Source organism: Danio rerio, chromosome 17 (assembly GCF_049306965.1).
Source record: "Danio rerio strain Tuebingen ecotype United States chromosome 17, GRCz12tu, whole genome shotgun sequence".
Classification (NCBI taxonomy): domain Eukaryota; kingdom Metazoa; phylum Chordata; class Actinopteri; order Cypriniformes; family Danionidae; genus Danio; species Danio rerio.
Window position 1 is genome coordinate 4,801,472 of NC_133192.1, and position 20,370 is coordinate 4,821,841.

General features: G+C 37.3%; 1 protein-coding gene across 6 annotated transcripts in view; it reads right to left on the reverse strand.

The window, feature by feature from the left end:
- The window catches only part of plcb4a (phospholipase C, beta 4a), a 128,898-nt gene that overhangs the window by 22,839 nt on the left and 85,689 nt on the right, over positions 1-20,370 (reverse strand). For 4 of the 6 annotated variants that reach the window (XR_012393154.1, XR_012393157.1, XM_021467271.3 and 1 more), the window contains 7 exons: positions 19,591-19,795; positions 11,274-11,362; positions 6,654-6,789; positions 6,127-6,179; positions 2,491-2,556; positions 1,770-1,888; positions 930-1,005 (listed from right to left, as the gene is read on the reverse strand). Coding sequence is in view for 2 of the 6 variants with exons in the window: in XM_021467271.3 (XP_021322946.2) it covers positions 930-1,005; positions 1,770-1,888; positions 2,491-2,556; positions 6,127-6,179; positions 6,654-6,789; positions 11,274-11,362; positions 19,591-19,795 (744 nt within the window). In the remaining 4 variants the exon portion in view is untranslated. Of the gene's footprint in view, positions 1-929; positions 1,006-1,769; positions 1,889-2,490; positions 2,557-6,126; positions 6,180-6,653; positions 6,790-11,273; positions 11,363-18,991; positions 19,152-19,590; positions 19,796-20,370 lie in introns of all 6 variants that reach the window. The other 2 variants (XR_012393155.1, XR_012393156.1) reach the window with 1 other exon arrangement.

A 20,370-nucleotide genomic window follows, 5' to 3' on the forward strand; every position in this document is an offset into this window, starting at 1 on the left:
TTGCTTTCAGTTTTTCCCTTTTTTTATTAAATTAATTTAAAACTTCATCAGTTGTCCGTCTCCTCCTTCCTGGCGGCCAGGTGGCCATTATCTTTATTACAGTGGTGCCGAAAATCTAGGAGAAGGAGGGACACGTTGTCCAGTTGCCCTCGCCACGGAGAGGAAGGGAGAGTGTTCGGGAGTTAAGCGGAGTGGGGGAGAAACCCGTTCGCCTGCCTTGAGTCCTGGGGCGACCTGAGGCTGGCAATGAAAGGATCTGCTTGCTGCCATCTCTAAGCAATGGGAGGAGCAGGGGACGCGGGGCTCACCGCCGAAAGGGAATGCGCTGAAGGGAGCCATCTCAGAGAACCCGGGGGAGTCGCCACGATCCGCCATGATAATTTGATTACCATCATTGCATCTCCACGCCATACACATATCCTTTAACTGCAGTTTGTCAACTTTAACTGCAGTTTTGGCACTTTCACTTTCATTTAGGAACATTTCATGCATGCCCACTGTGACAAACGAGATATGGATGCGAGTATGAACTACTAGAAGAGTGTAGTTTAATGGAATTTGATACCGAGCACCGTATGGAAACAAAAAACCTCCGCATTTCAGGATGCAGGTGTCTGTGGTCCTTCACTGATTGGGTAGATGCAGAGAATAGTGTCAAACAGGTGTGGTTCTATAGACTATCCTGTCACAAATTCTGCGAAAATCCTACATGCTGGTAATAGTTTGATTGTGGTGTTTACATGTCTGTACTGCACATAAATAATGCTTCAATCATGTTTAGTACCATTATGGCCTTAATCAGATTTAATTAATTGAAAAATTGCTGTTTATATGCTAGACTCTTAATCAGAGTATTGTCTTAATCTTATTAAAGTCTGATTATTGGTGTCCATGTAAACATCCCCACTGAATAAAGTTCAGCTCAGTACCTTTGACTTGTGATTCATCACCGCTGTCTTCATTTGCTGTTCAATGTCTCTGCTCATTTCAAGGCTGGAGCTTTCACTAAGGGTCAACAAATGAACGGAGTTCATGCTTAAAAGCTGACAAACAACAAGTGTTTATACAGTACCCTGTTTTACACACATTATAATAATGTTAATACTGTTGAAGTCAGAATTACAAGCCCCCTGTATATTTTTCCCCAATTTCTGTTTAACGGAGAGATTTATTCAGCGCATTTCTAATCATTATAGTTTTAATAACTCATTTCTAATAGCTGATTTATTTTATCTTTGACATGATGACAGTAAATAATATTTGACTAGATATTTTTCAAGATACTAGTATTCAGCTTAAAGTGACATTTAAAGACTTAATTGGGTTAATTAGTCAACTTAGAGTAATTAGGCACGTCATTGCATGACAGTGGTTTGTTCTGTAGACAATCCAAAACAAATATTGCTTAAGGGGGCTAATAATACTGATACCTTAAATGGCTTAAAACGTTTAAAAACAGCATTTAGTGTAGCCAAAAATACTTTTTACAGAAGAAAAAATATTAAAGGAAATACCATGAAAAATTCCTTGCTTTATTTAACATCATTTAGGAAATATTTGAAAAAGAAAAGGAGGGCTAATCATTTTGACTTCGCCTGTATCTCATAAATCCCAGGGAAAGAGTTAAGAGGAAGTTTGACAACTGTTCAGAAACACAACTGTATACATTTCAACCTGAACTTTTGATGTGCAATTAAAAAAAGCCAAAGCTCTCAGACCTGAATACAGCATGAAGAGACGAGAGTAATGAGCACTAATCCCACATTCACCTCACTTTCCTGCTGGTGTTTTTGTGGAGCTGCTTCTCCAGCGTGTGTTTCTCTTTCTCATGTTGAGCTACAGTCTTGTCCAGTTGAGCGCTGTGGGAGCTCCGCAGTGCATGTTGTGCCTGAAATAAGAAAACAGGTCGCTTTTCTCTGGCCTCTTTGTGTTTTGCTGCCCTACAGGTGTCATATTTTGCTGCAATATGGACCACACACAAACCACATGCTCATTACTGAATCAATGAACTTAAAAAAACAAAAGCCTTCGTTCACCTTTGCGTGTTTTTATGGATGTTTTCATCCACTCAGAGGGTGATTTTGAGTATTAATTTGGCCACAACTTCCTGTGTTTCAGCAAATGGAATGATTTTTGCTGACAAATCTTATTTTGATACATATTTTGGGAAAATGCTTTAGAAGTTTTTAAAAACTCAATGCGCTTTGAGCAAATTTACTACCCTTTCATTATGTTAGGGGCTGTTTTTGCCCCACTGACTTCCAATATAAACACATGCATTGACTGCAAAGACATGACAGTATATAATCATGCATTCTTGATTGTTGCTGGTTCTTTCTGTTGGGAAGAGGTCAAATTAGCAATTTTTACTGTTGATCATCAGTTGTAGTACAAAAAAAAAACACATTCTGCAGTATTATTAAACACACACACACACCACATGCTCATTAATAAATCGTTAAACTCAAGAAAACAATAGCTTCCAGTCACCTTTGCGTGCTTTTTCTTCAAAGCGTTCACTTCTTTCTGCTGCTTCTTGATGAGTTTCAGGAAAGTCTGGAAGATGTCGGGAATAAAAATGAATGTGGCTTTTGTTATTATTTCACATTTCAGAAATGCTTTAATCATGAATTACCTCTTGCATTCCTGTTTTTTGAGGTCTACTTTACACTGCAAAAAAATTCTTACTTCGATTTCTTGTCTTGTTTATAGTCCAAATATCTAACGTTATTACCAAATTAACTAAAAAGCATAATAAATGTCGACCCATAGGTGCAGTAACAATGGATGAGTGAGAAAAAAGTGAGTTCTTCCTAAAAACCATAGATATATATACATTAGATGTCGCCTGGCCTATTGTTGTCTATTGGACGAAATGCGTCAATTGCGCCACCATCTTGGTACAGGGTAGCGCTCCTTTGAAATGAATGCGGGACCAAGGTACAGTGGAGGACTGTGGCCATCCAAAGCCAGAGATATACACATATACACATATATCTATGATCGGGAGTTTTCCTGGATGTTAGTATGCAAATTTTTTTTTTTCTAATTACTTTTTCTACATTGATGAATCAGTGACCGCACGGACATTCCTGACAAAAAGCTTGTGTTTGTGTGTACAGAAATGTACTATTTACCCTCCCTGTTAAATTTGATCTAATCTTGTCCTGAAACACAGCTCCTCTCCTGCTTTCACTCCTCATACTGACGGAGGGAGCGATTCGTTTGTGAATTAATCCCCTGAACGACTCTTTCACTAGCAGACAATAATACACGTTTCTGGCAGTGCTGCATCTCGTTGTCAATTTTTTTTTTTGCATTGTTTGCTGATTTTATTCAACAAAACTAGCATAAGCCGAGTGTTTAGTGCAAGTTGGAGCTGCTTTGCCTTATGGTGAATGCAGTAAGTGACTGTATTATCATCAATAACGTTACCTGTGTTGCACAAAAGTTCAGAACATACAAAAACAGAAAAAAACTTAATATTACTTATGAAATGTTCTGCCTTTATGCTTTGTTTTCTTTGTTTGCTCGTTACTACACCTGCTCAAGGTCCCTATGCGATTTCTAGTGTATATATCTATGCCTAAAAACAAGCAAAACAGTCGGCCAGTGGGGTAAGCAATCTTGTAATCCCTGTAATCTTGTTGTTCCTTTTTGACATAAGATTATGTGTCCTACCCCATTGGCAGAATATTTAGCTTGTTTAAAGGAAGAACTCACTTAATTTTGTTCTTACTCATCCATTGTTTACTGCACCTATGGGTTGAAGGCAAGTGTGCCGCACGGCTCCTTTAGAGTGACACTACCAGTCGTTAGATCGCCCCCTGGGGGCTGGCTGCAATACAAGTTATAAAGCCTGCCTCCCCATGATAAACAACGAGACTTGAGCCCAAATAAAAACAATTAATCACAATTGTAATAAAAATGGTAGATTAAGGCACGAGTTATCATGCTAATACAGGCTCAGATCTTCATTTTTCTTAACAGTATGTTTTTAGCCAGTAATTTAATGCTATAAAAATGGGGCGTGTCATCGTGATTGACAGTTGTGATTGAAAGCTTCTCCAAGCAGACCATCGGAGCTTCGGGAGGAAACTGAAGTACCGATGTTTCATTTCTGTGTTATTTAACCATAATAAAATGAGTTGGTCAGCAGTACACTATACTTTTTGACATACAGGATCTGATGGATCAATGTTTTTTCAATTAAAAAATGCGGGCTTTTGTTTGCTGATACACGATGAACGTTAGCCATGTCAGGGAAAACAGCTGTGTTCTATCAGCAATTCTTTTTATGGGTCTGACATAATATGGGTCTGTTAGCCATCCACATCGATCTCCTGTAACTCTATTTGAACTTGATTTGGACGTCTCTCCATTTTGAGTTTTGGCATGTTATTAAGTTAATCTTATACTAATCTTATGAAATCAAACATGCATTGTTTTTATTAAATTATTAAAAACAGCTTTTTAAATAAATCATATATTAGTATGCGTTTTAAAATATAAGTGGTTATATTTATATTAGCAATCCTTTGTTATAGTGCAGATATGGGCGGTCAAAAGAAAAGTTCGGGGGGCGTGGTTGATTTAAAGTACAAGCGTTTGGTTGGAAGCTTGATTCCGCGGCTCCGCCTCTGGCTCCATCAGGCAGTCCTCTTGCGTATGCTCAGGCTCCAGTTTCAGCAGTGTTTTGTGCCCGTCAAGGGGTGTTTTGAATTCAAAGCGCTCAATAGGAAAAGATGCTGTCGCTTCGTCCATATTTTTTACAGTCATTGGTTGACGGATATAAAGCTTTTTTGGTAATTGGGTAATAACTTTTGACTGCATCTGCTTATTGTGACAGAAAAAAAACATTAGTATTATTTTTCCAAATTAGATGAATTATGTCATAATCAGACAAACATCCAGTCAACCATATTAGTTTTGTTCAAAACAATCAATTGCAAACTCCTCCTAGACCAGTTGTCCAATTTTACCATATTTACAAATGTAAATGTTCGAATCAGTAGACGACCACACACAGACCAATTTGTTGCATGATCCAAGAGGGGGACGTAACACATTATTGTACATATAACCAATATGTTGAAGTACAAATTCAATTGTCCAAAACAAGATTAATAAAAACAGAAACAGAAAGTGTTTAATTTTCACTAAAGACTAACAACTAGTCCACATTAATTTTTTTTTAAAGAAACTACCAGAGTAGTCAATATGTCTCAGTAAACAAGAAGGTCACCGAGAATCACGACTGATCAGTGGCCCACAACAACCACTGACTGACTAGCTCACCTACTCATAGCAAGATGCATCAATAGCTGGCAGTCATTCGATGCTTCGTCAGCTAGTTGTATCACCAAACGTAATGTTACCTCCTCCGCCGCGATCCGGCACCACACTACCTCAGATCACTCCTCCGCAATCCAGCACTGCAGCAGCTTATTACCACGATTGAATGTATAGCACCGTGGGCATCCACTAGCCAAATGTCCCAGCAAAACTTAGCACAGCAACAGTCGACGATCATGGCCAAGTGTGTCGAAACACGCACTTATCGTCTCACCTGTTGATTGACAAGATGTCTCCTTGTCTGTCAGTCAGTCGCCTTCTCCAGCAATCTCAGCAAGCAACCTCTAGTTATTTGTGCTTTTAGAATGATGTACAATTTTGTGTGGTACTCAATTTGAACACATAAGAATATCATTAAATAGAGTCTAAATGTAAATGTAAGTGTGCAATGCTTAAACACCAAACTAGGTGTGTTGTTGTCACCTTACACTGACCACATCACATACATCTGGTTACAGTGCCACCTATTGGACCAATAAATCATTCATATATTCATTGTTTTGATGGTTTTGAGATACTTTGAGTTAAATAAGCTTCAAATGTATTCAGAGAGTCATTGTTTCACTTGATCTGATGCATGGCCTCTGGACTGTTCTGCTTATTCTGCCTCTGGACTGTTTGGCCCCTTAATTGCTGCTTGCAGCTATATTTTGCTTTAAAACTGCCTAGCAAAGACTTAATAAGGAGATTATTGTTCACTATTGTGGATATTTTTTTTTTATATTTTTAATTTTTGATGTGAACAAGCTTTTATTGTGGTTAAGCTGTTACCTTTGTTTGCTTGAGATCATCAATGGTCAGCTGTGGAGTTAGAACTGATGAATCTGCGGGTTCACAAACAAAATATAAGTCAATCAATGTCTGATTCAGAAGTAAGCTCTCTGTTTAGTTTGATCATTTAAAATTGATGTATAATGTATGATTGTGGCTTTTGGAAGTCGTTTGGAACTGTAAGATGTATTTTTGGCCGCAAGAAAGACTTGGATTGATTTTTGATGTCAGTGTCAAAGACTTTAGTCTGTCTGAGACTCAGCCAAGATCGACCTGGAGCCGTATCGTAATCTAAGCAAGAGTTTCAGAAGACAGAAGACAAACCTGCACAGGACATGATAAAATAAGCTCATTATTTTAAATCATCAGAGACCAACTCTGAAACAAAATCTTTTTTTTTTTGTGAGTTTCATGAATGATTTAAGGTTTTGTACAGGTTCAGGTTTAAGAAATTATATTGTTTCTAGAAATATGATTACTTTTTACTTTAATATATAAGTTAATTGAAATTGATAATATTATGTTACCCTCTTTGGAGGAGATGGGCATATTTTCTCTGGGTCTGTCTGAGTCTTTCTGTGGTTTCATCATCATCCCGGCCTGATTTGTTTTTCTTTTCTTATTCCCCTTCCAGACGTCACTCGGCACATCAGCAATATCTGACTGAATAAACAACAACATCCCAGAGAAGCTCAATCAATCACTGGCTTTTGTGTTATCTGAGGAAAGTAAAAAGTGAACTTTTGTGCATGTAACATTTAGCAGCCAACATGTGTGTGAAACTAATGTGACCAAATCCGCCAATTCGGTTCAGTCTGTTTAGAGTCATGGGAGAAAAGTGATCCTCAGAATTATGCAGCACCTCCATCCATCTATCCACTTATTCATCTGCCCACCCATCCATCCACCCATTCATCCATCCTTATTCCATCATCCATCCATCATCCAATCAATCCACCCAAACTTTCCTTTATTAGACTCCTCCATCCATACATATATCTATCCATCCATCCATCCTTCTATCATCCACCCATCAATCTAATTTTCCTTCAGTCCACTCCTCCATCCATCCATCTGCCCATCAATCCATCATTGCATCAGCCATCCATTCACCCATCAATCCACCCATCCATACATTCATCTATCCATCCACCCATCAGCCCATCCATTCACCCATCAATCCATCCATACATACATTCATCCATCCATCCACCAATCAGCCCATCCATTCATCCATCCTTCTATCATCCACCTATCAATAAAACTTTCCTTTAGGCCATTTTTCCATCCATCCATCCACCATTAAATAATATGCTAATCAATCCATCCATTAATCAATCCTTTAATCATCCACCCATCAATCTAACTTTCCTTCAGTCCACTCCACCATCCATCTATCCATTCATCCATCTGTCCTTTCTTCTATCATCCGCCTACCAATTCAACTTTCCTTTAGTCAATTTTCCATCCATCCATTCACCAATCAATTAATATGCCAAACCATCCACCCATACAATCATCCATCAGTCTATCCAACCATCCATTCAATCATCCATCCTTCCATCATTCCAATCAATCCAACCTCCATTTAAATGGTCAATTCTCCATCCATCCATACACCCATCAACACATTCATTCGACTTTTTATAATTCACTGATCAATCCATTTTTACTTCAGTCCATTCCTCCATCTATTCTCCTTCAATCATTCCATACACTAATCTATTTCTCCACCAATCCTATTAATATCCATCAATCCTACTGGTCATCAATCTATCCCCATCCATCTATCATTATTATCAATATATTCCTCCATCCATTCATCCGACAATCCATCCATCTGTCCATCCATCCATCCATTCGCTCATTAATGCATCAGCACATTCAGCCCATCCATACATCCATCAATCCATCCATCCATCCTTCCTTCTATCATCCACCTATAAATCCAACTTCCCTTCAGTCTATTTCTTCATCCATCCATACCCCCATCCAATCCATCCATCCATCCATCTTTCCGTCAGTCCATTCCTCTGTCTATTCTCCGATTCCAAAAATGTATCCATTTCTCCATCAATCCTACTATCATCCATCAACTCTATCGTTCCTTCATCAAGATATTCCTTCATCCATTCATCCATCCGACAATCAATCCATCCATCCTTCCTTCTATCATCCACCCATTAATCTAACTTTCTTTTAGTCCACTCTGCCATCCATACATCCATCAGCACATTCAGCCCATCTATTCATCTATCCATTCGTATATAAATCCATCCATCCTTCCTTCTTTCTATCATCCAGCTATCAATTCAACTTTCTTTTAGTCCATTTTCCATCCATCTGCCAATGATTATTACGCCGAGCAATTATTAAGCCAATCAATCCATTCATCCATCCACCCATCAATCCATCCCAAATCAATCCTTTTGTCATTCCAATCAATCAAACTTCCCTTCAGTCCATTTCTCCATCCATCCATATACTCATCAATCCATCCATCTATCTGCCCATCCATCAATTCTTTTATCATTCACCCATCAATCCATCTTTCATTCAGTTCATTCCTCTATCTATTCTCCTTTAATGATTTCATAAATTAATCCATCAATCCTACTATAATCCATCAAAGCTTGGTCATCGATCTATCCCCAACCTTCTATCATACATCCATCAACATATTCCTCCATTCATCCATTCACCCTTTCTTCAACTATCAATCAATTTATCCCGCCATTCAACCATTCCCAAATCATGCATCCATCAGTTCATCCCTCCATCCATCAAACACAAGGGAAAAATAACTAAGGGTAAACAAACAACCCTTCAATATCTGAACAAACTCTAAAGGCCCGTTCACACCAAGCATGATAATAATAAATATAAATATAACAATAAATATATTTGTGTCCACACACACAGATAAACGATAATGATCTGTTTATTTTTAGATTCTAATTGGTCATTATCCCTTGTAACCAGCGAGATTTCTCAATGTGCTACTACCGCATCTGACCAGTGAATCCAGCTCCTGTAATCAACTAAACAAATAGCCAATTTAGCAATCGTAGTCAGTTCCCTGGCATTTCCAAAACACAAACACACTGAAACTAGCACTGGATTCCTGCACTACTTTTAATCTTTAGACTTTAATTTGACTTTCCTAACTTCAATAAGTTGTTTTTATCATTATTTTCCATGGTATAACTAATGTTTTCCACACTGGCCTAACATCAAGCAGTGTGTGACTCTCCACAGTGTCACAAGTATCTTTAAATTGTGCTAGCCCTTTAATTTTCAATGTATTTTATTCTTTAACTACCAAAAGACAGGAAAGAAATGTGATCTCAATGATATTGTTCCTCTGTATCTTTATCAATGTAGTTTAGGGATGGGAAGATTAACCGATATGTATCGATACGCGGTCATGCGCGTGCACGATGCGAGTGCATCGGTAGAGCAGCAGAGGATGAATGAAATTTTGGAAGCAAATCGAGATGCATCGGTTTTTGCGAGATGCATCGGTTTTTCCAAGGTACAACTTATATTTTTAATATAGAATGTATTTTTTATTTATTAACAAGTGTTGTCAACCTGTTTTTGGCGCATATTTAATCGACCTACATAAAGTATGCATTAGCAACGGATTTGCGGATGTGTACACTTACACTACAACTCAGTGTATCAGGTGTGCGGATGAAGCTAGTGGAGCGCCCTCAGAAAGCGCGAGAAGCAAAACAAACATTTTATTTCTCACTGAGTTTTAAATTTAAAGTATGGCAACATATGGATTCTGCAAAAAGGATGGATGACTTGACAGGACAGATGCAATTTGCAAAATGTGCCGCGCATCTGTGAAATACACGGGCAGTACGACTAATCTGATATCTCACTTGAAGCGGCGCCTCGGTGTTGTTGTGGAAGCATCTTCCAGTGTTCCTGCATCCCCGGCTTTCGCACTGCTTCAACTGTAGCTACCAGCTCCAAAAGTGGTGAGAAAAGCATTGAAAGTTTTCTCCATGCGCAACAGTTCTGCTCGCTCTACGCCAATAACGTATGCTATTGCATTGTTCATCTGCAAAGATATTTAGCCTAATGTCACAGAGAACATAGGTTTTAAACACCTCCTGTTAATTTGTATTTATTTATATTTTTATTAGCCTGTTGTTTACAGTGACAGTGATGTTTCAAAGCAGCATAACACTGCTAGTTCACCACCTTAAGTTTTGAATATTCAGTGGCACAATATATCTTTGTAAAACTTGTGTTCATAGTTGAAAAGTTAAATCACAATTCTTGTTGTGCAATGCTCAACCTTTATGTTGAAAGAGTGCAAATATATACATTTATAATATATATTGCACTTATACATTCTGTTTATCTTGAAAATACTTCAATAATATGTGCTATAGGTTCTAAAATGGCCCTCTACTGTAAACTGACACTCTGGCTCTGAGAGAAAAGCCAGTTTGTAAAAAAAGTCTTGGTTTTGCTTGGTTAATAAATAATCAAACTCATTCAATGGCACAGCATCCTCTTTCACATCATCTCATAAACTTGATCTAATTAGTTAGTGCTGAATTATCGCATTGTATCGTGATATGGGTGTAAATCGTATCGTGTTGCATCGCAATATGTCACAAATGTATCGCTAATATATCGGATCGTATTCTTTGTATCGAGATGCGTATCGGATCGGCATTATAGCTTAGATGCCCAACCCTAGTGTAGTTGCATTGTGAACTATGCTATTCTTCAGCACTGTGAACGATTTCTAAAAAAGATATATTTATCATTATATTTAGTTATTGTGCTTGGTGTAAATGGGTTTTAATACCATATCAATATGTTTGTCAAATCATTAATGCATGTAAAATAAAGTAGCTGACATGTTCATCAAACATATTCAAGAGACAGAAAAAACAAGCTTTAGTAATGCCGGAAAAAAAAATTGTAAAAGTATAAAGACACACCAGCCAGCAGGAATGTCTTTGTGCATCTGCAACACTATTCCAATGAGCTGCTTTAATGCTGAAAGTTTAATAACAGAAGTCGATTCAAACAGTTCAGCGAGTACATGAAGAGCTGATTAAAATAAATGAATGAGACCACTCAAGGTTGCGCGCATTAATGATAAAGATGCTCACCGTCTCAATGCCCATGGCTCTCATTTGGTCCGTTCTTTTCTCACAGATGGATAAAAACTTCTTGGGATCAGACAAAGCATCCACAATAGCTGAAAAGAGAGGCGTAAAGACTTACAATGAAACTCAATGAACCTGTTTGAACTTGCTGGAAGGCCTCGTGATGCTGAATGATTTTAGAAAATAATGTGTGTGTTTTTTTATATATTTATCGATAATATAATTGCAATTTAATAAGTGCATTTTCATTTTTAAAGCAGCTTGTCTTCTGCATATTCAACAAAAGACAAGCAATACATCTTTATTTTGTATGACTCACACAATATTAGTGTGTTGAGTAATTAATAATATCTTCCTAAAATAAACATCCACACTGGACTCCAATAATAAAATAAAAACCATTGAAATGACTCAATTGTTTTTAGATTCATCAGTTAAAACAAAAAAAGATTTAAACTTTGTATAACACTTTCTTAAAGGGTCATGACACCCCCCACTTTCGGTTCAGGTCAACCTCAGAATTTTTTCAAAAGATGCATCATAGTGGGCGTGGAGCTCCGCGAGCAAAGGGCAGGAGTGGGCGTGGCCAGCAGGGGAGAAGAAGGGGAGCGAACAACTGTTGTCAGTCGGCTCACAAAATGAGAAACAAACCGTGAGGAGACGCAGGATTTTATTGTTTACAAAGTTAAAATGCAAAGAAATAAACAGTAATTTAATGCTACATTTGTTATTCGTAATTTCATATACACACAACCACAATTTATATCATTATAAAGATAATCGTGTTCATATAAACACTATAAATGAGGACTTCTCCCTCAATCCCCGGGTCTGAATGCAGACTCAGTGCAGCAGGTCTCTTGCCCTGTCTACTTCAACTATTAGCCCTGCTGGTAATCTTGAGGATTTAGGCGAACACAGCAGCACGGCGATGTGTCTAAATGTGAACAAACTCCCGATAAAAGACAACGTCCGCCATTCTCCAATTCTCGTACTGCTCTCCTGACAAAAATGCTTGCAGCACACACACAGCTTTGCTGTATTGGCCCTGACGTCAATCCGGGGAAAAACAAGCAACAAACCCTGTGGATCATGGAAACAAACACATACAACCCTTCATGAACAGCTAAATACTGTGTGCTGTGGCTCCGTGTCTCACAGCTCGGCACTGGCAGGTCTGCCTTGCCTTCGGAAAGCATGTGCAGTCATGAATATTTAAGAGGCCGGCTCTTCTCATAGGATAAGAAAACTCTGTTATGAATAATAATGAAAAACCGACGAGTCATCTTTTTAAATTTTTAATCCCGCCCAATTTTAATTTTTTTTAGTTTTTAATCCCGCCCAAAAAAATCATTCTAAACCCGGAAGCTGAAATTAGCTGACAAAAGCTCAAAATTATCCAGTTTTCCCACAATTAAAGCTAACAGGTGCTAACATTGTCTTAACTGATGCTCAACACACACAAATCTGTTAAAATCTCAAAAAAATACTCAAGGGTTTCTTGAACCTTTAAAGTGAAGTTACATGAGATTAACAAATTATAGCTGAAGATCTTTGCCCGAACCCGATGGGACCCGAGCTTGGGCTTGTACGGTAAATGAACAGTCATGTGATGCATTTCGATTCACGTGAGAAATTAATCAAATCGTTTGTTAAAACATTAAACTACATCTCAGCAATAATGAAACAAATGATGACGGAGAAGTCAAAAAGAGGGAATTTGACTGAAAGGGTGTTCAGGGCTGCTCGGTAAGCGCAGGACTGCACTAAAGCCATTTACAGTGGATTCAATGATGTTCCTCCACAAAAACACGTCGCCTAATCTTGGTGAGTAAAGGATTTTCTAATTATACCTAAATATTATTTAAACTATAAAATCATAATGTAGACAGAGCATACAGGCTAATGTTGGCATGATTCTTTAATTATTCAGCTTTACCCTTAATGATTTTAATTTGTTTACACGATTGTCAAACTTTAATGTTGTTTAATGATTATGAAACAAAGTTAAACATTAGTCAAAGACAACACATTATAAACACATGATGCACTAAAGTGCTTTGAGATGCTTCTTTTAAAGGTGTTATATATAATAAAGTGTTTTTTTTAATGTATTAATAAAAAAAAAAAAGGACAATTGAAACGATTTACGATTTCTCTGCTGACTTATCTATGTATCTGATTGTGGTCAATGCATGAGTTGCATTAAAACCACATATTCCCGGTCCATTATTCTGATTGGTTAAGCAACATTCTAAGCTGTTGTAAATTACACTACAGATGCACACTTGTAAGTGTACTGGGGCAATCATTTTGCTATCAGTACTGAACCTAAGAAACTGTTATATTTGTCTTATTTTGTAAAACCTTGCTACACCCATGAAATAACCATTTCATGAATGTGCAATATCACACAAGTAGCAGTGTGATACGGCGTATATCCGTATGCCAATATACAGCCATATTGCACTGCTACGAGTGTGATATTTCGTTCATACAATAGTTTTTTTTTTTTTTTTTTTTTTTTAATGTTTTATTTATACATTGTGAAACATTACAAAAATTTACAAAGACATAATCATGTAACAATATGCAAATATACTGAAGAGTATTTTGAGCAAATAGTAATAATAAAAATAAATAAACAATAATAAATAAAAATATGATAATAAAAATAAATAGATAAATAAAATAAAAAACAACAACACTAGTGCAATCTTATATACATAAAAAACAAGTCTACAATGTGTTGACCAGAAGTAGTTTCCCATAAAAGCTGGGCATTAGGGGGTGGGGACTCAATCAGAAGGAGCAGGGTCAAGCTGAAGAGTTTGGACATATTTGCGAAGGGGTTTCCATAAATTAATAAAAATAGTGCTAGTTCGGTGAAGAGAGTACCTAATTTTTTCTAATTTCATAAAATAAAGAACATTTCTTATCCAACAAGAGTGAGAAGGAGGGTGTGGGCTCTTCCAGTTCAGAAGAATTAATCGCCTAGCCAGAAGAGTTAAGAAAGCTACAAAGTCTACAAAATGAGAGGGTAAAGTGTGGTCGGGCGGAAGAACCCCAAATAAACCAATAATTGGACATGGTGGGATATCAACAGTGGTAATAGCTGATAGCGAGAGAAATATTTGTCTCCAAAAGGAAAGCAGGGAAGGACAGGACCAAAACATATGAAATAAAGTAGCTGTACCAGAATGACACCTGTCGCATTCAGGGTCTATAGACGGATTGATGCGAGCTAGCCTGCTTTTGGACCAATGAGCTCTATGCACTACCTTGCATTGTATAAGCCTGTGACGTGCACAGATTGAGGAGGAGTTAACCCTGTTCAAGACCGCTTTCCATGTCTCCTCTGTAATCTCAATTCCCATGTCTTGAGACCAGGTGGTCCGTAAGTTATCAGAAGAAAATTGAAGATTAACAATTATATTAAATAATTTAGAAATTGAACCTTTAGCACAGGGATCTATGCCCAGTATTGTGTCTAGATCTGAAGTTGGCGGTGCATTTGGAAAGTTAACAAATTTTTTGCGCACAAAATCTCGTGTTTGTAAGTATCTGAAAAAATTGGATTTAGGGACATTAAATTGAGAGGCCAACTGACCAAAAGAGGCAAAAACCCCGTCAATGTAAAGATCACCAAAAGAAGCCAATCCAAGATCTCTCCATGAAGCATAAGCACTGTCCAAGATAGAAGGGTAAAACAGAGGATTGGAGTGTATTGGGGATAATAAAGAGATATTATGAAAACCAAAATGGCGCAAAAATTGGGTCCAAATTTTGAGACTGTTTTTTACAATTATATTATTTGAATATTTAATTGGGGTCATTGTATATGGGAGGCATAAAAGAGCAGCCAAAGAGGACGACTTATTGCACGAGACAGACTCAATGTGCAGCCAAGAGGGGGGGATTCGCTAATTTGCATGAATGTAGCCAATATAGAGTAGAGCGTATATTTGCTGCCCAGTAATATATTTGGAAATTTGGAAGAGCTAGACCACCCAATTGTTTTGTTCTTTGAAGAATACTTTTACGAATCTTTGGGGTTTTTCTGTTCCAGAGAAAACTAGAAATAGAGCAATCAAGTGAAACAAAAAAAGATTTTGGAATAAAAATAGGAATACATTGAAATAAGTAAAGAAATCTAGGAAGTACATTCATCTTAATACAGTTAACCCTACCGATCAAAGATAAGGGGAGGAGAGACCATCGATTAAAATCCTGTGTAAGATTATTCACTAATGGGACAAAGTTGAGGTCAAATAAGTCCGAAAAGCTTTTTGTGACATTTATGCCCAAATATTTGAAACTTTGTAAGGAGGATTTGAAAGGTAGAGAACCTAATGGGTAATCCAAGGCTGCTGTATTAATAGGCATTAATTCACTTTTACTCAAATTTAATTTATATCCTGAGATCAGGCCGAAGTCTGCTAGCAATTTCAACACCAAAGGAATAGAGGTACAAGGGTCAGACACGTATAACAAGAGATCATCGGCGTATAAAGACAGTTTGTGCTCCAACTCCCCCCTTTTTATGCCAGCCATTGCACTGGCTCTTAGAGCAATTGCCAACGGCTCAATGGCTATTGCAAATAGTAAAGGGGAGAGTGGGCAGCCTTGTCTAGTACCGCGACCAAGTGAGAAATATTTAGAATAATTGTTAATTGTTCGTACACAGGCCATTGGAGATGTGTATAAAAGTCTAATCCAAGTTATAATTTGATCAGGAAACCCAAATTTCTTCAGTGTGTAAAGCAGATACCTCCACTCGACTCTATCAAATGCCTTTTCAGCATCCATATAAATAACTAATTCTGGAGATGCATTTGAAGAAGAAGAGTAGAGAATATTTAAAAGGCGTCTAATATTGTGAAAAGAGTGTCTATTTTTAATAAAACCTGTTTGGTCTGGTGAGATTATAGCTGGGAGAACAGTCTCTAAACGTCTTGCTAAAACTTTAGCTAATAATTTGACATCAGAACAAAGTAAAGAGATGGGACGATAGCTACTGCACTGGGAGGGATCTTTATCTTTTTAAAGAATAAGGGAAATAATAGCCTGTCGGAGAGAAGGAGGAAGGATACCTGAACTGTAAGACTCATTAAACATGTTAAGTAAAAGAGGAGACAATTTGTCAGAAAATGTCCTAAAGAATTCTGCAGGAAAGCCATCAGGCCCTGGGCACTTGCCACTCTGCATGAGATTTAGAGCAGTCTTAATTTCTTCCAATGCAAGTGGAGCTGCCAAATTAGAGGAGATATCAGAATCAATACAGGGTAAATTTAGAAATTTGAAAAAAGTGTCAAATTGAGCGTCTTCGACTATATTTTCCGAAGTATATAAAGAGGCATAGAAATCTTTAAACATGTCATTAATAGTTAGTGGGTTGGCTGAAAAACCAGTGGGGGTGGAGATTTGAGTAATATGATGTGAAGCTGCAGACTGACGTAACTGATGAGCAAGCAATTTACTTGATTTATCACCGAATTCATAATAATTGGAATGAGTTTTATGTAAAGCATCAATTGCCTCATCTGTGGTAAGCAAATCAAATTCTGTCTTTGTTGTGAGAAACCGAGCGAAAAGGTCAGGGTCTGTTGAGTTAGCACATTTAGCCTGGAGGTCTGACAACAAATTAAGAAGCTTGACCCTACTTTCGTTCATTATTTTTTTCTTGTATGCTGCATATGAGATAATTTCTCCCCTTAAGTAAGCCTTGCATGCCTCCCAAATAGTCTTAGGTGAAACTTCTGGAGAGAGATTTGTAGAGATAAATAGATCAATACGATTATTAATAACTGCTATAAACTCAGGATCTTTAAGTAGTAAGGAGTTAAAACGCCAGGGTGGCCTAGACATTGAAAAGCCAGGAAGAGCCAGATCAAATGTAACAGCGGCATGATCTGAAATTACTATAGCATTATAAACACATGAACTAATCAATGGAAGCAAATTATTATCAACCAAAAAGTAATCTATACGGGAAAAAGAGTGATGCACAGGAGAAAAAAATGAGAATTTTTTTGTATTCGGATTTAAAAAGTGCCAAACATCAGAAACAGCATATTGCTCCATAAAAAGCTGAATGATCCTACTAGATTTAGACTGTGCACAGAGTCTGGAAGATGAGCGGTCTAGAAGAGGGTCTAAACAACAGTTAAAATCCCCACCTAGAATTAGTTGGTTTGAGTGTAAATCAGGGAGGGAAAACAAAATTTTTTTGAAAAATGCCTCATCGTCCCAATTAGGTCCATATACGTTAGCCAAAACCAAGCGAGCTCCGTTTATTTGTCCTCTGAGAATAACAAAACGCCCATTAGGATCCGAAATAACCTCAGAGACTGAAAAGGGAATCGATTTGTGGATGAGAATAGCTACACCTCGGGACTTACTCTGAAAACTAGAATGGTAAAGCTGACCTACCCATCCCTTTCTTATCTTTAGATGATCGGCAGGCATAAGGTGTGTTTCTTGGATAAAGGCAATGCTAGTATTTAAATGTTTTAAGTAGCTAAGAACTTTATTTCGCTTCACCGGGGAGTTAAGCCCCTTAACATTCCAACTAGTGAATTTTAGTACACCACGCGTTGCTACCTTGTTACTCATGAGAGACATTAATAACAAATACTATAAGCGTGATCGAGTCTATGAGAACCCACCCCCAAGTATGCACAGCCAACATAGCAGGTGGCTAGAAGCATTATGAGGATACAAAATGCAGTAAAAGTGATTACACACAAAAATACAAAAAGAAAAAAAAAGCACAACAAAAACAAAACAACAGTAACAAAGGGAAAAAAAGAAAGAAAGGGAAAAAAAGATAAACCCACTCTTAAACCCACCCTTTCCCCAGCTGACAACAAGAACTGCAGCTGAACCCACTTTACCATAACAGGCAAGTTTCCTAACTCCTAGTCCTCCCAAACATAATAGTTACATCAGTAATATTAAATTTCGATTTTCATTCAATGCTTACTGGCAAACTTAGACTGCAAAACAAATTGGTGGAAGAGAAAAAAGAAAGGCGAAGCAATCGCACACAAAATACAAAAGGGCAGTAACACTATGCCTCACAAAATAAGCACAAATCTAAGTAGATTGGATTTTAACATAACATAAAATAGTCTGCAGTAAGTTTTTAACTAAGAAACATCAACATAGCTTTATCAAATTTAACAATGTCCAATATAAAAACCGCTGGGCCAACCTCCCAGGCTGTTCTTTAAGTAATAAAAAAAAGGTCAAAAAGTAAATTCTGCTTGCAGTATAAAAAAGCCTGACTGAGCTCATTGTTCATACAATAGTTTGACGGCATAATCATGTATATTTTTAAAAAATCAAACAAGAGGAATTCTTTTATATGAGGAACTACTTTCTTCTGCCATTCATTCACATCTGCAGCTGGCATCAGAACAGCAGAATATGGTTACTAATTCACCAATATTGATTATACCAGTATTATAATGATTCTCTAGCGTAATGTCTAAAGTGATGACAAAACAGGTGATTTTGCTCACATTTTAAGTTTATAAGGCTGAACGACATGAAATGCCATCAGTCTACAGAGATTTCCCAGTATTTCCCTGTTGCAATCAGGAGATCACAATAATTAACATAAAAAAAAAGCCAAAGCAAAGCAAACACTAACAGATTAATATGGTATAAATACAACACAACATACAAAAGAGAGAGATTGACTTAGAATGTCTTACCTGTTTTATAATGATTTGATCAGCTGTAGCTTGAAATTACGCTGAGTTTTTCTCCCCTAAGGACTTATAATGCGCTCTCTGTCACCATTTTGTGGCAGCATGCTAACCATCTTTGTTCTGCTCAGTATGACAAGCTGATGGATGCCGATTCACAGAATCTCTGATATTATAAATATTTAAAACGGGCACTGTTATAAATAAACTGCATAGTTGCAATCTAAACAACTACATTCTCACCTGAAAAAGAGCCTTAAAAGTACATTAAGTTGTCCAAAGGCTGCAACATTTGTCAAACCATCTACTGTCACTATGTGGGCGGAGTAATACGCAAGGGTGAAGAGGCTGTATGAGTGCTGTTATTATGGGAATATCGCATGGCCAATCAGATTGAGAACAGAGACAGAGCTGTTGTGTAAAAACCAATAAACTTTCAAGAAGCTGTGGTTTTAGTGAATTTATAACAGCTAAAGGAATTTTAGGAAACTCATTTTATTGTTATCAGGAATGTTTGTTAGCAGTTATAAATACAGCTTCACAAGGTTCAATCATTTTTTATAATATGAGACCATCATCACAATTATTAGCTCAGCCATACTGACCTCCGAATCCATCGGGCACGTATGTTTTGAGGATGATATTGCAGAAGACGGTGGCCAGAGGCAGAGGTTTGTTGTACTCGTTTCGTAGGGAGATGTGCCTGTAACCAGACTGCAGTCCGTCCAGAGGGAGGATCCGCTGGCCAATCAGCTTATTGTTATCATCATATACAGCCACACGGAGCACTGCGAGGTCTGGCAGAATCACCTTTGGGATTGAAGAGTTTGGATGCTATTTAATCGGTAGCACATGGCTTTCAATGCATATTTTTATAGGTTATACCAAGACTGATTTAATGTGTTTGTATATAAAAACAGTACAATTTTTTCCCACTTCATAATGTATAATGTTTTATATTTTTTTAACATGATACTGTCAAGATGGAGCAGAGTAAAGCTCAACGTGTCTTCTTCATGATACCTAATGTTGTTTGAGGCTCACTGGGGTCAAGAATCGTTACTATTAAGAGTTAAGTGGGTGTAAAATCCCCAAAAGTTGGGTGCTGGCTAACAGGTAAAATATTGGTCCATTACGCAAGTTATTTACTAACATGAACATACAGTTAGTAATAGATTCATTATGGCCTTTATTCATGTTTGTTATTGTTAGTTAATGATATTTAAGCTAAATAACAATAGCTCATAATAACTCACGGTGCATTAACTAATGTTAACAAGCACAACTTTGGATGTTAATAATGTGTTAATGAATTTTTAACTATCATAAATAAATGCTTTAAAAGATTATTCATGTTTAGTTAATACATTAACTAACATTATATA